Genomic DNA, 19365 nt, shown 5'->3' with positions numbered 1-19365 from the left:
GGGATATAGCTTAATGGTACAATATATGCCCATTACATGTGAAGCCCTGGATTTTATCCTCATAAGTGCTGTCACTCCCACTTGTCTTAGGGTTACATACCCCACACACCCTTGTAGACCAGTCCGATTCCAGATTTGCAGAGATTTGCCTCTGCCTCCTGAGTGCTGAGAATAAAAGTGTTACCACTCAGCCCAGCATTTTTTTTTTTTTTTTTTTTTTTTTTTTTGGATAGGGCCTCTTGTAGGCCAGACTAACTTCAAATTTACTGTGTGACTGAAGACGACCTTGAGATTACAGGAGCACCACCATGCCTGGCTTTTTTTTTTTTTTTTCCCCTTTGGTTTTTCGAAACAGGGTTTCTCTGTGTAGCTTTGGAGCCTATCCTGGCACTCGCTCTGGAGAACAGGCTGGCCTCGAACTCACAGAGATCTGCCTGCCTCTGCCTTCCAAATGCTCTTAACCATTCAGCCATTCATCTCTTTGAACTAGTTTCTTTGTGTGTGTGTTTTGTTTTTCCAGACAGGGATCTCTGTGTAGCCCTGGCCATCCTAGAACTCACTTTGTAGGCCAACACTCAGAGATCCTGCTGTCTCTGCCTACCAAGCACTAGGATCAAAGGTATGTGCTATCACTGTCAAGCTAGTTTCTTATTTTTTTTTAAAAGTAGAAATTCAAGCATGGTGGTACATGCTGTAATCCTATCATGTACCTAGGTGGAGATCAAGGTCATTCTGGGCTACTAGGCAAGTTTGAAGCTGGGCTAATGAGACCCAGTCTCAAACAAAAGAAACAAGAAATACTGTACTATGAGAGGCTGAGGCCGAATAATGGGAAAGTTAAAGGCCAGCCTGAGCTCATATTAGCCCAAACCTCGTCTTTAACAAAAAATGCTTACCTTACAGTTGTAGCAAAATTTAGTTTGATTGGAAGAAAAGAAATACCACAGTTACACTAATTGCTTATGCCAGTGCTGTTGAGGTGAAGCTGTAAAACCCTGAGGAGCCTTTTGGAACCCTTTTATCTGTCGATAATGAATGCACCCCAGCAAGTATGATAACTTGTTCAAATCCCCTGGGACACAATGGATGGAGAGAACCGACTCCCTTAGGTTAACCTCTGACTTCCCAAGGCAGGCGTGCATCCACACTAGCACCCACACGACACACATTTAATAAATGCAATAAAAAAAATAGTCGGGCGGTAGTGGCAGAGAGAAAGGCTGATCTCTTTGAGTTTGAGGCCAGCCTGGTCTACATAATGAGATAGTTAGGGCTACAAAGCAAAACCCTGTGACGAAAAACCAAAATTAAAAAAAAAGCCAAAAAAATACTAAAAATTGAAAAAGAAAAACAAACAAAAATCCTTTGTTGCTCCGTGCAATGGGCAAGGTGAATGCCCGCGACGAGGCCGGCTATGTCGCAATCCTAATTCCCGCCCAGAGGAAGGTGCCGCCCCTTCGAGGGAGGGCAGCGGACGTGACGCAGAGCTCAGCAGGTCCTGCAGCCCGGCTCAAGTGCGGGCTCGGGCCCCATGTGCCTTCAGTCCCCGCCGGCCCAGGTCGCCGGCTTCTGCAGACTTCAGGGCACAGCAGCGGCAGGGCCGCGCCTGCGCCCTGAGCGGAGTCATGTCCGGTAACGGCAGCGCGGCTGCAACCGCGGTGAGTCCTGAGCCGGTGACCCGCACTCCTTGGGGTTTTTTGGATGCAACGATTGGTCCCGGGCAGCCATGCTCCGTCGTCTATTGGTCAGAATAGTTAGCTGTCATTTTTCATCCCTCCCTCTAGACATTTTAAAGGGCCAGTAACTAGGTTGCCCTTAGGAAGGGAAGGGGGTGATCCTGAGCTGTGGGGGCGAGGCTGGGAGTGGAAAGATGGATTTTCTGTAGCTCAGGGTTAGTGGGCCAGTAAAGGTGTGTACACAAAGAAGATCCTTTCACAAAGTAAGGGCAGAAGCAAATCCAGCTGCCTTGGAATATGCTACAATTTATTCGTGGGAGAGCACACCCCCAAGCCTTAGAACTATATACAGAACTATATACAAACATCTTGGAGGTGTGTCTTCTCCCTTTCTCCGTTATGAAAGTCACCCGTTCCCAGCCACCCACAACATTCCCAGCTGAGACACACCTGAGTTACTATTGTGAATGGGGAACCACTTAGGCCTTGTCATTCCTTGCCTACTGGAAAACTCTGGACTTGTTGGCAGGCATTGCGCTGAGCTCTGAGGCTGCTGGCTGTCTGAGATAAGGCAGAGCTGAGAGGCCTGCTTATCTCTTGCCCAGGCTTGAGCAGCAGGAGGCTTTGATGGTGAAGACATTTCAGAGCTCTGGGTCAGGAGGAGGAAGGTCTGGATTCCAGCACCCACTTTCTGCCTGCCTGTTCATAGCTGTGAGACTTTTAACCAGTCATTTGTCCTCTCTGCATCGTTGCTTCTGAGACACTTGGTGGAAGTACCTGCCCTGTCTAACCTTGTAGGTTGCTGTGAGGACAATATGCAAAGATGATGGCTCAAGCCTATAAGTGATAATATTCCATTCACCAGGCTGGTCTCAGACTCCTGGGCTGGGCCGATTCTCTCAGTTATCAGCTTATTGAGTGTTGAGACTACAGACACGTGCCACCATGCCCCGGATGTTTTATTTTCCACGTTGTTTAATAGCTGTTATCATTAGCATGTTTGTGCTTGTGCCTGTGGACATATGCCGCAGAGCACATGTGGAACAGAGGATAACTTTTGGACATGGGTTCTCCTTCCACAGACTCTGAGGATAGAACTTAATGTCATCAGGTTTGCACAGCAAACACGTCTGCTGGCTGAGCCATCTTGTCAGCCCAAATACATTTTTGTTTGTTTGTTTGTTTTGGAGTCAGTGTTTCTCTGTGTAAGAGCCCTGGCTGTCCTGGAACTTGATTAGTAGACCAGGCTGACCTCAAACTCACAGAGATATGTATATATCTACATCTGCCTCCCAAATGCTGGGATTAAAGGCCACATGCTCAACTCCAAATACTTTTTTAAAAAATTAATTTTATTATGCCTAGCAGTGGTGGCGTATGCACACCTTTAATCCCAGCAGAGGCAGGCAGATCTGTGAGTTTGAGGTCAGCCTGGTCTACAGAGTGAGTTCCAGGACAGCCAGGGTTACACAGAAAAACCTTGTATGGAAAAACAAAACAAAATTAATTTGTTTATTTTATGTGTATTGGAGTTTTGCTTGAACTCATGTCTGTGTAGAACTATATTGTGCCCAACAGAGGCCAGAAGAAGGAACCAGAGTTACAGACAGTTGTGACCTTTGTGTGGGTGCTGGGAATTGAACCTAGGTCCTCCGGAGAAAAGCCAGTGCTTTAATCAGGGAACAGTCTCTCCAGCCCCTCACTGCACAATACTTTTTTTTTAGTGTGGGGGGGAGTTGTTTCTTTTCTTTCTTTTTTTTTTTTTTTTGAATTAGAAACAGGATTGTTTTACATGACAATCCCAGTTCCCTTCTCCCTCCCGGGAGTTGTTTCAAGACAGGGTTTCTCTGTGTAATCCTGGCTGTTCTGGAACTCATAGACCAGGCTGGCCTCAAACTCAGAGATCTGCCTGCCTCTGCCTCCAGAGTGCCGAGATTAAAGGTGTACACCGCCACCCGATACTTTTTTTTTTTCAAGACAGGGTTTCTCTGTAGCTTTGGAGCCTATCCTGCCAATACTTATTTTTTAATGGAACGGTTGGACTTGAAAATGTTGTACTGGGTCAATCAATTTAAGGGATTGCTTGAACCTAGTAATTCCTTTCTGTGGGCTCCCTGTGGCCTAGAATTTCTGTGTTGAGTATTTCAATCCTAGCTAAATTGCAAAGGCTGTCTCATAGTTCATTCATTGGAGAGTAATCACAGTGGAGGAGACAAGCCCAGGAACAAGTTTTCACCTCCTCCAGTGACCAAGAACCTGAGTGTCTGGCTGCAGAAGAAGCTGTGAGACGAGGGGCCCAGTGCAGGGAAGGTGGACAGTTTCTATAGTGGCTCCAGTCAGCAGAAAGAAATCAGACCTTTGTGTCAGTCAGACTGCAGAACCCAGTTCTACCTGCTCGGCACTAAACACCTTTATCCTAGGCAGCACTGTGACAGGAGGAAGAGGCGTGTCCCTTGAGCTCTGGCTCTGACATTAGAGAAAGCATTTAGACAAATGAACGTTAGGCAGTTTGGCTTGAGGCATTAGGTGGCCTTTCATTTAACAGGCCCCTGATGGTATGATGTCCCCAAAGTCACCTAGTCAAGAGGATGAACAGGACTATATATTAGGTTGGCTGACCTCAGTCCTTGTAGGGGTACATCCTAGTCAGGGTAAGGAACCCTTGGTATCTCACCTAGGGGTTAGTGGGACTTTCTCAAGTGCCTGAGTTGTTGTGGACAGTAAACCTGTCCTCTAGTGATGTGCGGCTTCAGCTGTCATGCCCCAGCCTCTTGCAGGCCCCACCCTCCAGCAGGGCCCACCCTCACTGTGCTCAGGCTGATGGGCCTTATCATTTTACCCACCTGGCTGTGTGCAGCCCTCCCACTGAGAACTGCCTTGGCCAGGCTGGGCTTTGAGGCTCAGTGTCTTAGTTGCTGCTGCTACCACAACGAATCCTATTACAGCTTTCCTCTGCTCTCTGCTTCTCTGGATCCTGGAGGAGGGCAGAAGGTACTAAGGAAGGTTAAAAGAACAGTTGTGGAAGTCTTTCCCTATTTGAAGACTCACCTGGCCAGGGCCTGGGGGTCCTTTCTCCTAAGCCTGGGATCCTAGTTCTTGGATAAGGTGTTGTGGAACAGACGGTAACCTAGGAACTTTCTTCTACAGGAAGAAAACGGCTCAAAGATGAGGGTGATTCGTGTGGGTACCCGTAAGAGCCAGGTGAGTACAGATGGAGGGAGTTGCCAGAAGAGCTCTAACAAATGCTCACAAGGTCACCAGTTGAGGGGACCTGAAAATAAGAATGCCTGGGAGTCACTCTCATAGAGAATGGCAGTTTACTTCCTCTGAAAAGAAAGTCCCTAGATCAGGGAAGTGGTTGGGGTACAGAGAAAGGACTCCCAAGCCAGGCCCTTCTAGAATATACCCATGTGAGAAGCCTAGTCCCTTTTAAAATCTGTCTTAACTCATATGAGGATTTGGGCCTGGGGCAGTGGCCAGGTAAAGGCAGGAACAATCTGAATCTCTGTCCCCAGCTGGCTCGAATACAGACCGACACTGTGGTGGCGATGCTGAAAACCTTGCACCCTGGCATGCAGTTTGAAATCAGTAAGTTTTCTTGAGTGGAGTGAATGGGAAGCCAATGAATGGGAGAACATGGAACTTGTGGCTTTGACCACAGGCGAAGCCTGTTTGTGAGAATCTGTTTTGGCTGCTTGCAAACTGAGGGTTAACCTTCTGTGAACATGTTCACCTCCAACTGCCTTGGGCTAGCCTGGCATTTAATGCCTTCTGACTTGGGTCTTTTTATGAGCGTGTCTGCTTTTTCTGTTAGTGTGTGTATTCCTCGAGGGTAGGAGCTAGGGCCTATGTGCTTCTGACCTCACTGTGAATCTTAGTACAGTGCTGAACCACTGGGGACTCAGTAGATGCTGATTAATGGGTATCTGATTGACTCTCTCCTCAGTTGCTATGTCTACCACAGGGGACAAGATTCTTGATACTGCACTCTCTAAGGTAATGACAGCCCCTATCTGTGCTCTCTCAGCCCCTCTCCCCACTTGTTCCCATAAGAGGGCCACTCTGAGGCTCTTTCTTATCTGGCAGATTGGAGAGAAAAGCCTGTTTACCAAGGAGCTAGAATACGCCCTGGAGAAAAATGAGTAAGTGAAAATCGGAAGCATGGTACTCCTCCAGTCTCTTGCTAGAACCCCAAAGTTATTAGCAGGACTGTTGGGTTAGGCTAAGGAGCTCATAGGCTTTCACAAAGCAGAGTGTCTTGTTTTGGAACCATCTAACTCCTTAGAGTATAAGATTGGCTGGGAAATTGGGTAGAGTAGTTGAGAGGAAAGCAGGCTTCAGGGTCCTTAGGTCTTAGGACTGTCTCTTCCTGAACAGCTGTAGTAGAAGCTCAGGTAGGTGGAGAAGTGTAAGGTCAGCTACTCAAAACCTCTCTCCATGTCCTCCTCTCTCATTTCTAGAGTGGACCTGGTTGTTCACTCCCTGAAGGATGTGCCTACTATACTACCTCCTGGCTTTACCATTGGAGCCATCTGCAAGTAAGAGTTAAGAATGTGAGGGGTGTTGGGCAGGGAATTAATCCCACCATATGAGTCTGACATTTTTCCCCTTTGGGACTTGGCCACTTAGCCCTCTGCTGGGAAAGTTGTCAGTCATTAAGCATGGCAGAAAACACTGGAAAAGCAGATTGGTTGGCTAGTTAGTGTGCATGTAGTTGGGCTCAGTGGCACAGGCCTATAATCCCATCTACTAGGGAGGGCTAAGACAGAGGTTCACAGCCTGCCTGGCCTACAAAGTGATTTTAACCAGCCTGAGAACTAGGTGAGATTGTGTCCCAAGGTGTGGGGTACAAAAAGGCTAGCTTATGATGGCTTAGCCAGTAAAGGCATTTGCTTCCAAGCCTGATGACCTGAGTTCAATACCTGGGGTCCATCCACACGGTGGAAGGGGAGAATTGAATCCCGAAAGTTGTCATCTGACACACACACATACCATGGCATGCATACTCTCCCACCCCATAAATAAAATCTAAACAATCAAGAAAGCAAAACACTGCTGGGCAGTGGTGGTGCACACCTTTAATCCCAGCACTCCAGAGGCAGAGGCAGGTGGATCTCTGTGAGTTTGATGCCAGTCTGGTCTCCTGAGTAAGTTCCAGGAAAGCTAGGGCTGTTACACAGAGAAACCCTGTCTTGAAAAAAAAAAAAAATCAAATGTCAGGCCTGCTGACTCATACCTATAATCTCAGCATGCAGGGGGCTGAGAAGAGATTATTGTGAATTTGAGGCTAGTCTGGGGTACATGTAAATTTTAGGGCTAGAGTTGAACTCTGTCTCCAAATAATTATTTTATTTCATTATTTGTTCTCCAGACGGGAAAACCCTTGTGATGCTGTTGTTTTTCACCCAAAATTTATTGGAAAGACCCTAGAAACCTTGCCAGAGAAAAGGTGAGTGGACTTGGTATACAGAAGACAGAGGGATGGACAGTGGAGAACAGGGCAGCCCCTGTTAAATTTAATTTTAAACTCTCTCTGTGCAGTGCAGTGGGAACCAGCTCCCTGAGGAGAGTGGCCCAGCTACAGAGGAAGTTCCCACATCTGGAATTCAAGAGTATTGTATCCTTTCACAAGAGGGAAGGGCAGTGGCCAAAGAGGAAGAGAAGGTCTAGAGGACTCTTGAGAGCCCTGAGTATAGAAGAACCCTCCAAAGGAAGTGGCCCATGGTGGCAGTGAGTTATCCATCCATCCATCCATCCATCCATCCATCCATCCATCCATCCATCTTTAGTGTTTTCTTCAACTCTGGCAGGTGCCTGGCAAGGAGGATAATTGTAAAATAAACATTGTTTCTCCATATATAGAGTCTGCATGTTAGTTAGCGAGACAGATAGACATTGACAATACAAGTGGTACTGATCAGTAATTACTTCTGAGTGTCTGGGATGGAAGGTGCTCCCATTTTTACCCTATTTGCTACTATATGGTTTTGATTTTTTTTAAGATTTATTTATTTATTATGTACACAGTGTTCTGCCTACATGTATGTCTGCAGGCCAGAAGAGGGCACCAGATTTCACTACAGATGATTGTAAGCCACCATGTGGTTGCTGGGAATTGAACTCAGGACCTTTTGGAAGAGCAGGCAATGCTCTTAACCACTGAGCCATCTCTCCAGCCCACAGTTTTGATTTTTACAGTTGTATGTTTCATAAAACTAATTTTTAAAAACAGTATGTTCTGGGACTGGAGAGATGGCTCAGTGATTAAAAGCACTGGCTGCTTTTCCAGGACCCTGGTTCAACTCCCAGCCACCCACTTGGTGGCTCACAACTGTTTCTAAGGTCTAGGGGATCTGATGCTCTCCTCTGGCCTCCACAGACACACATGCAAGCAAAACACCCATACACATGAAACTAGAATAAATAAATAGAGATAGTATGTTCCAGTCAGGTATGGTGGTGCACGCCCTTAATCCCAGCACTCTGGAGGCAGAGGCAGGCAGATTCTGTAAGTTCAAGGTCAGCCTGGTCTATATAGTGAGTCCCAGTATAGCCAGGCTACACTGTGAGATCCTGTCCAAATGTCTTAAAAAGTCAGCTAGAAAGAGGGGGAAAGAGACTGTGGGAAGAGGATGTACTATGGTCATTATTCTCCTTAGCATCTCAACAGCGGGGAAACCTCAACACACGGCTACGGAAGCTAGATGAGCTGCAAGAGTTCAGTGCCATTATCCTGGCTGTGGCTGGCCTACAGCGCATGGGCTGGCAGAACCGGGTGGGGCAGGTAGGGGCTTCTCCATTCCATTTCCATTTTAATATGCCTCTCTCTCCTGCTATCTTTATGACCATTCTGCCAATAACGCTACAAGCCAAGAAGTAAGCCCAGGCTGGGGAGAGTTCATCCCCCTGGCTTCCCTTAGCTCACTGCTTTGGGACAGCCCACCATTCTTTCTGTTCTGTCTTGCCTCCACAGATCTTGCACCCAGAGGAATGTATGTATGCTGTGGGTCAGGTAAGTTTGCCTGGAGAGGGCTTTCTTCATGTGCCCCTTCAAGAACCTGGGTTCAGTGCCATTGTGCTTTGGCATGTACTTCTGATCAAATAAAATATTCAGGGAGGGGCAGGCTTTGGCAAGCAGAAGACTCTGGGAAGCAAGTAGGAGTGGTTCCCATGTTCAGCCATGACTGGAGAAAGATTAGGCCTGTTTTTCCTTTAGGGAGCCCTAGCAGTGGAAGTCCGAGCCAAGGACCAGGATATCTTGGATCTAGTGAGTGTGTTGCATGATCCTGAGACTGTGCTTCGCTGCATTGCTGAACGGGCCTTTCTGAGGCACCTGGTAAGACTTGGGCTTCTCCTATGGTGGTGTGAGGAGGACCTGGAATCAGGAAGGGCAGCAGGGAGATGTAGTGGTAGCTCAAAAGTTGGGGAATTGTTTTCTAAGTGTGGACCTTGGTCTGGTCCTAGCAGCCTTTTCAGTTAATATCCTTAGAGGTTTGTGGTCAAAAAGCAGTATTAAAGGCCCTTAGAGCTCAAAGGACTGTCATTGCAGGAAGGAGGCTGCAGTGTCCCAGTAGCAGTACATACCATGATGAGGGATGGGCAGGTAAGCAGCAGAGATGGATGAGGGAAGGGAGGCACTGTGCCAGTTCTGTGTGCGCCCAAACATGTAAGCAACTTTTCCTGAATATGCCGGTACAACCCATTTTGTGTCCTAGCTGTACCTGACTGGAGGAGTGTGGAGCCTAGACGGCTCAGATAGCATGCAAGAGACCATGCAGACTACCATCCAGGTCCCTGTGCAGGTACTGACTGGGAGATGAGGGAGGAATAAACAGAAGTATCATCTTCCCTCTCACCAAATTGTAACTCTTGTGTCATGCAGCATGAAGATGGTCCAGAGGACGACCCCCAACTAGTTGGAATCACTGCCCGGAACATTCCAAGAGGAGCCCAGCTAGCTGCTGAAAACCTGGGCATCAGCCTGGCCAGCTTGTTGCTTAACAAAGGAGCCAAGAATATCCTGGATGTTGCACGGCAGCTTAATGATGTGCACTAACTGGTCTATAGGTTACGGGAACCTGGCTGCCACTTTCTAGTGCCCACATCTGGCTTTCAAGTGCTCTGTGCTCCCTAACTTGGAGAGGGTGACTAGCCCAGGAGATTGAACCACAGGGTGTTGAGACTTCCAGAGACACGAATCACCTTGGGGCCTTGATGACTGCGCCTTTCCTCCTCAGTAGTTAGGGCTTCATCTCTTTAGAAAAAGTCAGTGCCAATCTCGAATGTAACCAATGCCACTAATATTAAACCAGCTCTCAATGTGGTTGTTTTGGTGGAATTGGGGAAAATATAAATAAACCCAAAGCCCTTTTAAACCTGAATTCTGAGTCTGGGACTTCTCTGTTGAAATACTTTCTAATTGCCTCATGTTCTCAGAATGCATCCCAGGAAGCACCGAGCAAAGAGAAAACTGCCTCAATTCCTACAGCCTGCCTGTTTTCAGTTAACAGAACCTACTTGTATTACAGTCTTGCCCATCCCCACTGCTCTAAGGGAACTTACAATTCCACTCCCACCTCCCAACACAACACATGCCAGGTACATGGCTCTACCACGGAGCTATAGAACCCCAACCCCGGGCCTACAGCAATTCGAAATTAATCAAGACACTCCATCTTTTAAAAAAACAGAACAACCATTTAATAAAATTAGCCCATTGAAACTCCCCACTACCTAAGGTTCTAAACTTGGGATAGCTGCAAAATTCCAGTTCAGAAGCCAGTAGAGGCTCAGTCCAGATAGGGATTCACCGACTTGTGCTGGTATCTAGGTGTTTGGGTTGTGAATTGAGTCGCTGGGAAGAAAAGGGGATAGCTAGGCCCGGCTGCCAGTCTCCTGCGGCAAGAACACAGCTCTTCTGTCCACAGGCCTGTAAGCTTCTCCCAAACCCTTTCCAGGAGGCATCCTGGAGAAAACCAGCTCATATTACAGTGATTTTGTCCCGGCCACACCACACACCGGCCGATGAACGAAGATGGGGTAAACTGGTATGAGGCCAACGAAGGGGAAAACACAGGACCAAACAATATGATCCATTTCTCTTCACCAAAGCCTGGTAATCAAGTCACTTCTGGAAGGTCCAGGCGAGGGCTAAAGCACCAAGCTGAAGAAAGGACGCCCGGGTTGCAGCTGCAGAGTAACTCACCTTCAGGCCCACCTCAGCCGTACGTCACAGCAAAAGGCCGACACTTCTGGAAGGTGTCGCAACCTCTCCGCGCGGCCCATCGAGACGGAGACCGGCGAAGCTCCGCGATGGATAAGTACCGCGGCGCCTGACCCGGAGGCCGTGCAGGGAAGGGGAGGCAGAAACGCGCGATGGCAGAGAAAGGGGAAGAGAATGGGAACGCGGCGGCCCGGCCCGCAGCCCTAAGTGGCTCAGCTCTTTCCGTGAGGGAGGTGGTGGCCCTTAAAAGGGCCTTTGTGGAGGTGTGGGGAGGGCTGGGCGGCCAGGGCGCGGGCTCCCTCAGTACTCCTGAGAGGCCTGGGTGGCCTTCTTGCCGCTCGCCGGCGCCTTGGGCCCCACGGTGGCGCTCGTCTTCTTGGGCAGCAGCACGGCCTGGATGTTGGGCAGGACGCCGCCCTGAGCGATCGTCACGCCGCCCAGAAGCTTGTTGAGCTCCTCGTCGTTGCGGATGGCCAGCTGCAGGTGGCGCGGGATGATGCGCGTCTTCTTGTTGTCCCGCGCCGCGTTGCCCGCCAGCTCCAGAATCTCAGCGGTGAGGTACTCGAGCACGGCCGCCAAGTACACCGGGGCGCCGGCTCCCACGCGCTCGGCATAGTGGCCTTTCCTCAGCAGCCGATGCACGCGGCCTACCGGGAATTGTAGACCGGCGCGCGAGGAGCGCGATTTCGCCTTGGCGCGGGCCTTGCCTCCGGTTTTACCGCGACCCGACATCGTATACGAGGTAGAAAGCAGAGAGCAACACCGACGACGAAAGAAAACTGCCAACCGCCGCAGTCAACTGTCGCCGCGCGCGGGCGAGCTCGCCCTTATAAACTCCATGGACACGCCCCCGCCTCCCCCTGATTGGCTCTTTTCCCCAGTACCGGCCTCTGGTTGGTTGGAATTAACCCTTCGGTGACGCGCCTAGGCGAAAAGAGCTCGCCCAGCGATTGGTCCAATTTGAAAACCTTTTACCCGGGGAAGAAAGCAAGGCGGAGTGGCCGCAAACAGCAGGCTAATCATCCATGGAAGTGGCCAATCCTTATTAAGCGCGCGAAATTTAAACGCTATTGCGCGCCACCAGAACCGGAAGACTAGGAAGGTGGAGTCTGGAGGCGCATGACTGTCTCTGGGAAATCTGGGCCGGCCAAGGGTTTTAAAGTAAAAGGGTTAGCCGAGCGATAGTGGTGCACACCTTTAATTCAAGCACTCAGGAAGCGGAGGAAGGGGGAGCTCTGAGTTCAAGCTTAGCCTGGTAACAAAGCGAGTTCCAGGACAGCCAGGGTTACAAGGGGAAACCCTGTTTCGAAAAACATTTTAACAAAAGTTAAAAAGGGAAAGAGTTCTCCTTCCAGGTCAGGGGCACTCCCACGCCCTCCTCAAATTTGGCAAAGGGAGGGTTTAAAGGAGAAGAAATGAAACCTGAGAGTACAATCCTATGCCAGAAAACTGAGTGCTGTGATCCTTTGTGCTACGACAAGTTAGTATTTTAATATTTATTCAACATGTTCTGTCTGGTTTCAGTTCTGTCACTTCTTGCAGGAAGGGGTCTGATGGAACAGAGGTAGGTATTCTCTTGGAAAGGGTACCCACCCCAACCCTTCCAATCGATCCTAAAATGCCCATACGAAAGATAAATAGGGGATAGATGTATAGATTTATTCAGTGGTAGAGCACTTAACAAAGTTCAGTCCTCAGGCCGGATGTTGGTTGCACAAGCCTTGTATCCCAGCACTGGGAGACAGAGGCAGGTGGATCTCTGTGAGTTCGAGGCCAGCCTGGTCTCCAGAGCGAGTGCCAGGATAGGCTCCAAAGCTATACAGAGAAACCCTGTCTCGAAAAACCAAAAAAAAAAAAAAAAAAAAAAAAAAGAGTTCAGTCCTCAAGTATCTCAAAGGCTAGAAAAAGAGGTTGAGGGAGAGAAGCAAGTAAAAGACAATCCTTTATTGTCACCATTTTGAGCACATGGCCCTGCCTCTGATCTTCCTAATCAGAACACTTAATTTTAAAGTCAAATGTGAGGTTACCTTGGAGTATAGGGCCCTAACTCTAGCACATAGCCCAGGTTCTCTCTCAAGGTCCAGCAAATGCAGGGCTCTGAAAGTTGAGCTGTATTTGCATAAGAGCTGCTACATCCCCCTTATGGTGCTGCAGATGGGACAGAAAGGGGAAGAGTAGCAAGCTGAAGAAAGCCAGGGGCAAAGTGCAACTAATGGACTTTAAAGTCCAATAAGGTCCAGGCCAATAATCATTACAGGTGATGGGAGAAGCTGAAAACAAAACTGAAAAAACCAACAGTTGGAGAGGCCTGGACCAGAAGGCAGTCTTGGACCAGACAGGTTGGTCCTGGGTGAGGTCCAACGGAGGCTATGGGCAGTCAGTCTTCAGGGAACTCAGACATCATAGAAGAGTCGGACAAGCTGGTATCGAATGGAGAAGGTGACAGCGCTGCTCAGGATCTAGAAGGAGAAATGGACTGGAATAAGAACCAAGGTGAACTTGAGATAAGAACACTTACATAATTTACCCCACCCTCAGTGTTACCTGCAAAAGCAGCAGGAGCAGTGTGAGGTTTCTCTCATGTATGGGCCCAAAGATTTTGAGTAGCAAGTTGATGAGGGTCATGTTGTTACATTCAGTGAAGGCACCATCCTCACTCTCGCCTCGGTGAACTGTCACTAGCTGGAGGCGCTCTGCTACCTGGAGGGGCCAGAGGTGAAGACAACTTCAGTTACACATTTCATCCACAGGGGATCTTCTTGATGTTTCCAAACTCCCCTCGGGTCTGAAAAGACCAGGGATTCCCTTTTCTCAAGTGAAGGATGGTGGCCTGGGGCCTTACCTCCTTGTTACCTTGTTACCTTTAAAATAAAGGTGCCCAAGAAAGAGAGGTTCTTGGTCTTGAACTTGGAATAGCTCATCTCCAGTTTGCCCGTCTTCGGATTGAGTCTGTAAAGGGAAGATGGTACCATGTGACTGAATCATCTTCCAACCTGCGGTTAGTAAGAGGACCGACACTTAGCACTGAGATTTGTTTCTGGCTCAGCTGCTTACATCTGGGTGAAGGGAACTGTTGTAAGCATCACACTTTATGTAAGTAAATGTGCTTCATAAACTAAAACGGACGACCCACATACAGTTACTCCTTCTTTTCCTCCACTTCCTCTTACATAGGAGATGGACTGGCTGGCTTTAGCTATCCCAAGTAAAAAGCTATAATGACCCTTTGGAGCCCCAGAGCGGCTACCTGGGTATGCGGTGTCGAGGGCAGGGGATGGCGTGAAGGAGCTGAGGCAGCGAGTAGAGGAAATTGAACACTTGTGGAATAAAGAAGAGTAGCATGGTCTTGCTGAAGTGTCCCAAGATTCCCACCACGGCAAAGGTCATGCCAGCAAAATAACAGAAGGTATCTCCCACAAACACCTGTGATGGGTACCTGTATGGGAGAGAGGATCTGAGCCCATGGCAAGAGTCATTACTGACCCTTCTTTCACATCAGACACACCAACAGGCTAGTCCTGACCCTGAGTTCTAAGGGAAAGGCTGTTCCAGAAACTCTGCAGGCCACCAGGCCCTAAAATCATCTACTCCTGAGGGTTCCATAGCATTTATTCCCAGCTATGGCAGGGTAGAGAGCAATTCTAAAGTAACTACAAGGCTGGCTGTGTGGTTCAGTGATAAAAACAGTCACCTAGCATGTACAAGGTCATGAATTTGATCCCCAGCACTGTGTGTGTGTGTGTGTGTGTGTGTGTGTGTGTGTGTGTGTGTGTGTTAGGGGTGAGGGGTGGTATCTAATAGCACATGCCAGTAATCCCTGTTATAACAATTGAAGGCAGGAGGATTATAAATTCGAGTCCAGCCTTGACAACACAGTCACTTCAATGCCAACTTGAGTAACTTAAGTGAGATCCATCTCAAGAGGAAAAAAAGGGGGCCAGGAATATAGCTAAGTAGTAGAGTGCTTGCCTAGCATTTCAAAGACCCCAGATTCAATCCCCTGTACCATAAATACATGAATGTTCATGCTTACACACAAAACAACAGGAATGGCAAACCACTACCAATGGGAGACCCAGAGAATACCCAACAAAGGTATGCATGATTTTAGTCTCTTCATTAGAAGCTGGGTTATGTCCAGACCATCTCTCCCACATATGCCAATCATATGCCTCTCTTATCCATAGATCTACTTACCAGTTATGGTATAGCAATCCCAAGGTGGTAAAAAAAAATGGTATCATGAAGTAGAGGGAAAAGACATGATCATCCCGATAATCACCTTTGGAGCAGAGTAAAAGGAAAGAAGTTAGTACCCACATTCCCCTATGCACCTGGTGTCTTCTGTGTCTAATTTATGTTCCCAGCCATTAGGAACACCTCACCCAAGTCACTTTCAAGACCAACTCTACCCTACCCTGCACTGACACTGGTTTCCAACTTTCCATTACAGGTATTTGCCACCATGCCCAGCTCTAACTTGCCCTTTCATGTCACCCAGGCAGTTCCCAATATTCTATTACTTCATTGCGCCCTCAAAAAACCCGAGTGACTGTCTTAAATGTGGTTTAGAAATTCCAGCTGGGGTTTGAATACCAGTTTTACTTCCTACCTGTGTGAATTTGAATATGATACACTGAATCTCTCTAAGCTTCCATTTTCTCATCTGTCAAACTGGATAATGCCCATTACACAGAGCCATCATTTGATTTAAACGAGATAATGCTTTAAAAGTGCTTAACCTTAGCTGGGGGCAGGGAAGGCACACATGCCTTTAATCTCAGCACTTGATCTCTGTGAGATCCAGGGCTACACGGTACAGTCCTGTCTCAAAACAAAACAAAGTGCTTAGTTTTAACAAGCACTTGTTGATGTCCACTAACTAAAGACAACCAGAAATATCTAATAGTTAAACTTGGGTTTACTAGAAACTAAGACTTCCAAAACCATTTACCACAGGGAACCATAAACCATCTCTCTGAAGGGCTTGTTTTGGATAATTTGGAAGAGGAAGAAAGGAAGTAGAGATGTGCCCTAAACTGGGAGCTCTCAGAAGGCATGAGTAACTTATATATATAGTCATATATAATATATATATATATTATTATCAGGAGGAAGTCAGGTATAGTGAGCATTCCTATAATCACAATGCTGAGAAGACAAATAAAGATGATCATGAGTTTGAGGCCAGCCAGGGTTACATAGCAAGAGTGTCTCAAAAAAGCTATACCCTCGCATGTTAACTGAGAGGGAATCCTGGTCATTTTTATATTGCTCAGTGTTCTGGGTTTGTCTGTTCTCAGACATGATTAGAAGGGAGGATCTCTTTTTTTGTTTGTTTTTGTTTTGTTTTGTTTTTGTCTTTTTCTACTGTGGTCAGAGGGTGACGCTTTCTGATGCTGGGGTTCTGTGAAACTGTATGTCCAATAGAAATTCTTGGTCTATCTATTCATGACACTCAAGCTATAAATGACAGTACTGCTGTTTTTCTTTCTCATGCTTAACTCCTTACAGCTGTTTGCAAAATAGCTTCCATTCTAAAGTTGCTTTTTTGTTGTCCCCTTCCCCCAGGAATTCTCTAAATCCACACCAAGCAATCCTCTTAACACACAGGTGTCTGTTTCTTCCTATCTCTAATTCCACCTACCTTCCAGCTCTACCAGGTTGAAGACAATGATAGAAGCAGAGATGACTAGTGACTGACCAGCCTCTAGGCCATTAATTCCTGCTAGGATGTTGATGGCATTGGTACAGAACACCGCAAGCAGTCCCATGTAGACATAGTATAGGATTCCTGGGGAAACAGAATCAGATAATGCTACCTAGGGAAGGAGGTTTGCATCTTTTTTTGAGAAAAGAGCACAGGAGGAATGAAAGGATCTGAATAGGCAAGACCTAGTAGCACAGGTCTATAATTCCAACTACTTGAAAGGCTGGGATAAGAGGGTTACCAGTTTAAGGCCTGCCTGGGCTAAGAAAGTTCAAGGCAACTTAGTGTGTGACCCTGTTTTGAAAATTTTTGTTTTGTTTTCAAGACAGGGTTTCTCTGTGTAGCATCTCCAGCTGTCCTGGAACTCCCTCTGTAGATCAGGGTGGCCTTGTACTGAGATGCGCCTGACTTTGCCTCCCTAATGCTGAGACTAAAGGTGTGCGACACCATACCCAGCTTTGAATTTCTTTTTTTTTTTTTTTTCTTTTTTTTTTTTGGTTTTTCTCTGTGGCTTTGGAGGCTGTCCTGGAACTAGCTCTTGTAGACCAGGCTGGTCTCAAACTCACAGAGATCCGCCTGCCTCTGCCTCCCAAGTGCTGGGATTAAAGGCGTTTGACACCACTGCCCAGCCTTTGAATTTCTTAAAAATGATTATTTATGTATTTTATGTATATTGGTACTTTGCATGTACATCTGCACACCAGAAGAAGGCATCAGACAGTTGTGAGCTATCATGTGGGTACTGGGAATTGAACTCAGGATCTTTGGAAGAGAAGTGAGTGTTCTTGACTGAGCAATCTCCCCTGCCCTCCTGTTTTGAAATTTTTAGAAAATGGAAAAAATAGAAAGGAAAGGCTTTGGTATAGCTCAGAGTGCTTGTCTAGCAAGCATGAGGTCTTAGCTTCAATTCCTTGATACAGGAAGGAAAGAAAAGATAGGAAAGAAAGAGGGAAGGAAAAAGAGAAATCTGGGTTGATCCAGAGACAGAAAGGGAATACTTGATGGAGAATGTGGACCACCAGGAAGAGTGTTTTACTGGGATCTCAGAGGGAAGGGTACAAGTGGGTGCCACAGGGGCAATAGTGATAGGAATACTCACCCAAGTCCAAATGCAGGCCAAGAATCCAGCGGAAGGGCTTGGGTACCACAATGGTTGTATTGCCAAAGTTAGTGAAGTAAACCATGAGGAGAGGTAGAGAGGCAGCTGTGGGCAGCAGCAGCTTATGGCGCCAGCGCAGATTGAGTACATCATCAGCGAAGCCCAGGAAGATCATGCAGCAGATGGCAAGGAGGGCACCTATCAGGGCCACAAACTGGGGAAGGCTCAGGCAAGTTACGTCTCAAGCCTACTTACTAGTCTGCCTTTCAAGAATTCCTGCCTCCTATGTTTCCCTTTTCCCATCTTTTTATTTTGGAGTTGAGGATTGAACCCGTGGCTTTGGGCATACTAGGGAGGCTCTATCACTGAGTTATATATCACCAATCCAAGTACTCCTGTCTCTAGAGTTGGGCCCACAAGCACCCTCTGCCCAATCCAAATAACCCCAACTCAAGCAAGTCCCCGACCCCAGCCAACCGTTCCCACTAATGCACTTACTTCATGGTGGGGGAATGCCTTACACTGCTCCTCCACAAAGCAGTTCAGGAAGGGGAAAGGGATGAAGCAGAAGAGGATGATAAGGAAAACAGCACCGCAGATCACTCCCTGGGATTCTGGGCTGCGGCCCAGCAGCAAGGGGTGGAGGAGGAAGAGGAAAGGGGCGTGGTTACTCACTATTGTATGGGGTTACAATAACCCAAAGTGACTTTCTTCCCAGGATTTTGTTTTGTTTGTGAGGGAGTAGGGAGACTGTGCACAGGGAAGAGGATACTACCGCTATTAGTCCTGACACTCAAAGCTCCCATTTCGTCCTCCCCAGGATAGACAATTCTATCACCACCAAGAGTTCTGGGTTGCCTAGGTTAGCTCTCTCCCGCCAGCGCAAAGCCAAGCACCTCAGTCCTCGCCCCTGCACCCTGTACAACCTGGCACCCTACCCCAGCGCACTCATGTGCCGTTACTCACATCTGCTGCCGGCTGAGCTTGTTGAGGTCCTGGCCACAGAGGCGCGCGGCGATAAAGTGGCTACGGAAGGCAGGGATGAGGGTCACAGTAGCCACAAATCCCAGCAGCGAGCCGAACAAATTCACCAGCAGCGGCAGCGGCAACTCCGGGAAGGCCCACATGGTGACCCGCCAGGGGCCGCCGCTCCGCCGCCAACTGAGCTAACTAGCAACCCGGCACAATCCCAGAGGCCTCGGCAGTCGGTAGAGCCGCTTCCTACACGCAAGAGTATTCCGCGCCAGCAGGAACAAAACCCAACTATGACCTGACCCTCCCTCCTGACCTGCAAGAGGTTCTGTGAAGCAACCTCGGCTCTGCCCCGCTGCACCTACCCATTGTTTCCGCCCGGATCTTAATTGCAAAAGAACTATCGCTGCTGAAGACCGAGGCACCATTTTTAAAACGGGCACCAGAGCCGGACGAGTGGTGTTATTTTTAAACTAAACTTTTGTTGGAGAGGAGCGGCATCATTAGAGTTTTGGAAACTCAACCGAAGAAAAGATAAGTGGACACTCTCGGAACATCATATTGTACAGCTCAAAGAGTAAATACGCTTTGCCCAGTTCCAACATGAAGGCTTCCTTGTACCACGTGGCTGACTGACACAGCTTGTTCTGTGGTTCCACGTCGTCCCCTCGCAGGTCGGGCTTAA

General features: G+C 47.9%; 3 protein-coding genes across 3 annotated transcripts; 1 reads left to right on the top strand and 2 right to left on the bottom strand.

Moving 5' to 3' along the window:
- Window positions 1-1469: 1469 nt before the first annotated feature.
- Hmbs (hydroxymethylbilane synthase) lies at window positions 1470-10057 on the top strand. The gene is made up of 14 exons (XM_027411931.2): window positions 1470-1658; window positions 4824-4877; window positions 5192-5264; window positions 5623-5672; window positions 5763-5818; window positions 6137-6214; window positions 7048-7125; window positions 7218-7293; window positions 8347-8460; window positions 8650-8688; window positions 8893-9012; window positions 9226-9279; window positions 9392-9478; window positions 9559-10057. The coding sequence occupies exons 1-14, from the start codon at window positions 1626-1628 to the stop codon at window positions 9730-9732; spliced, it is 1086 nt and encodes a 361-aa protein (XP_027267732.1). The 5' UTR covers window positions 1470-1625; the 3' UTR covers window positions 9733-10057.
- Window positions 10058-10356: 299 nt separating this feature from the next.
- On the bottom strand, window positions 10357-11712 carry LOC100757539 (histone H2AX). Its single transcript, XM_027411932.2, has one exon. It carries the CDS (start codon window positions 11629-11631, stop codon window positions 11200-11202), a length of 432 nt encoding a protein of 143 aa, XP_027267733.1. The 5' UTR covers window positions 11632-11712; the 3' UTR covers window positions 10357-11199.
- Window positions 11713-12863: 1151 nt separating this feature from the next.
- Dpagt1 (dolichyl-phosphate N-acetylglucosaminephosphotransferase 1) lies at window positions 12864-19231 on the bottom strand (the record flags this gene model as incomplete). The annotated part of the gene is given in 9 exon segments (NM_001244041.1): window positions 12864-13358; window positions 13444-13599; window positions 13761-13848; window positions 14147-14335; window positions 15097-15181; window positions 16547-16693; window positions 17709-17922; window positions 18207-18327; window positions 18675-19231. Coding segments are annotated over 9 exon segments (1227 nt in total). The 5' UTR covers window positions 18836-19231.
- Between the last annotated feature and the right edge of the window lie 134 nt (window positions 19232-19365).

The sequence above is a fragment of the Cricetulus griseus genome, chromosome 4 (assembly GCF_003668045.3).
Source record: "Cricetulus griseus strain 17A/GY chromosome 4, alternate assembly CriGri-PICRH-1.0, whole genome shotgun sequence".
NCBI lineage: Eukaryota > Metazoa > Chordata > Mammalia > Rodentia > Cricetidae > Cricetulus > Cricetulus griseus.
This window is presented reverse-complemented; position numbering and strand designations above follow the sequence as displayed.

Coding starts and splice junctions, on each gene's coding strand:
- Hmbs (XM_027411931.2), top strand. CDS start 1,626: ATGTCCGGTAACGGCAGCGCGGCTGCAACCGCG. Junction 1,659..4,823: donor GCAGCGCGGCTGCAACCGCG/GTGAGTCCTGAG, acceptor TTTCTTCTACAG/GAAGAAAACGGCTCAAAGAT. Junction 7,126..7,217: donor GAAACCTTGCCAGAGAAAAG/GTGAGTGGACTT, acceptor CTCTCTGTGCAG/TGCAGTGGGAACCAGCTCCC.
- LOC100757539 (XM_027411932.2), bottom strand. CDS start 11,631: ATGTCGGGTCGCGGTAAAACCGGAGGCAAGGCCCGCGCCAAGGCGAAA.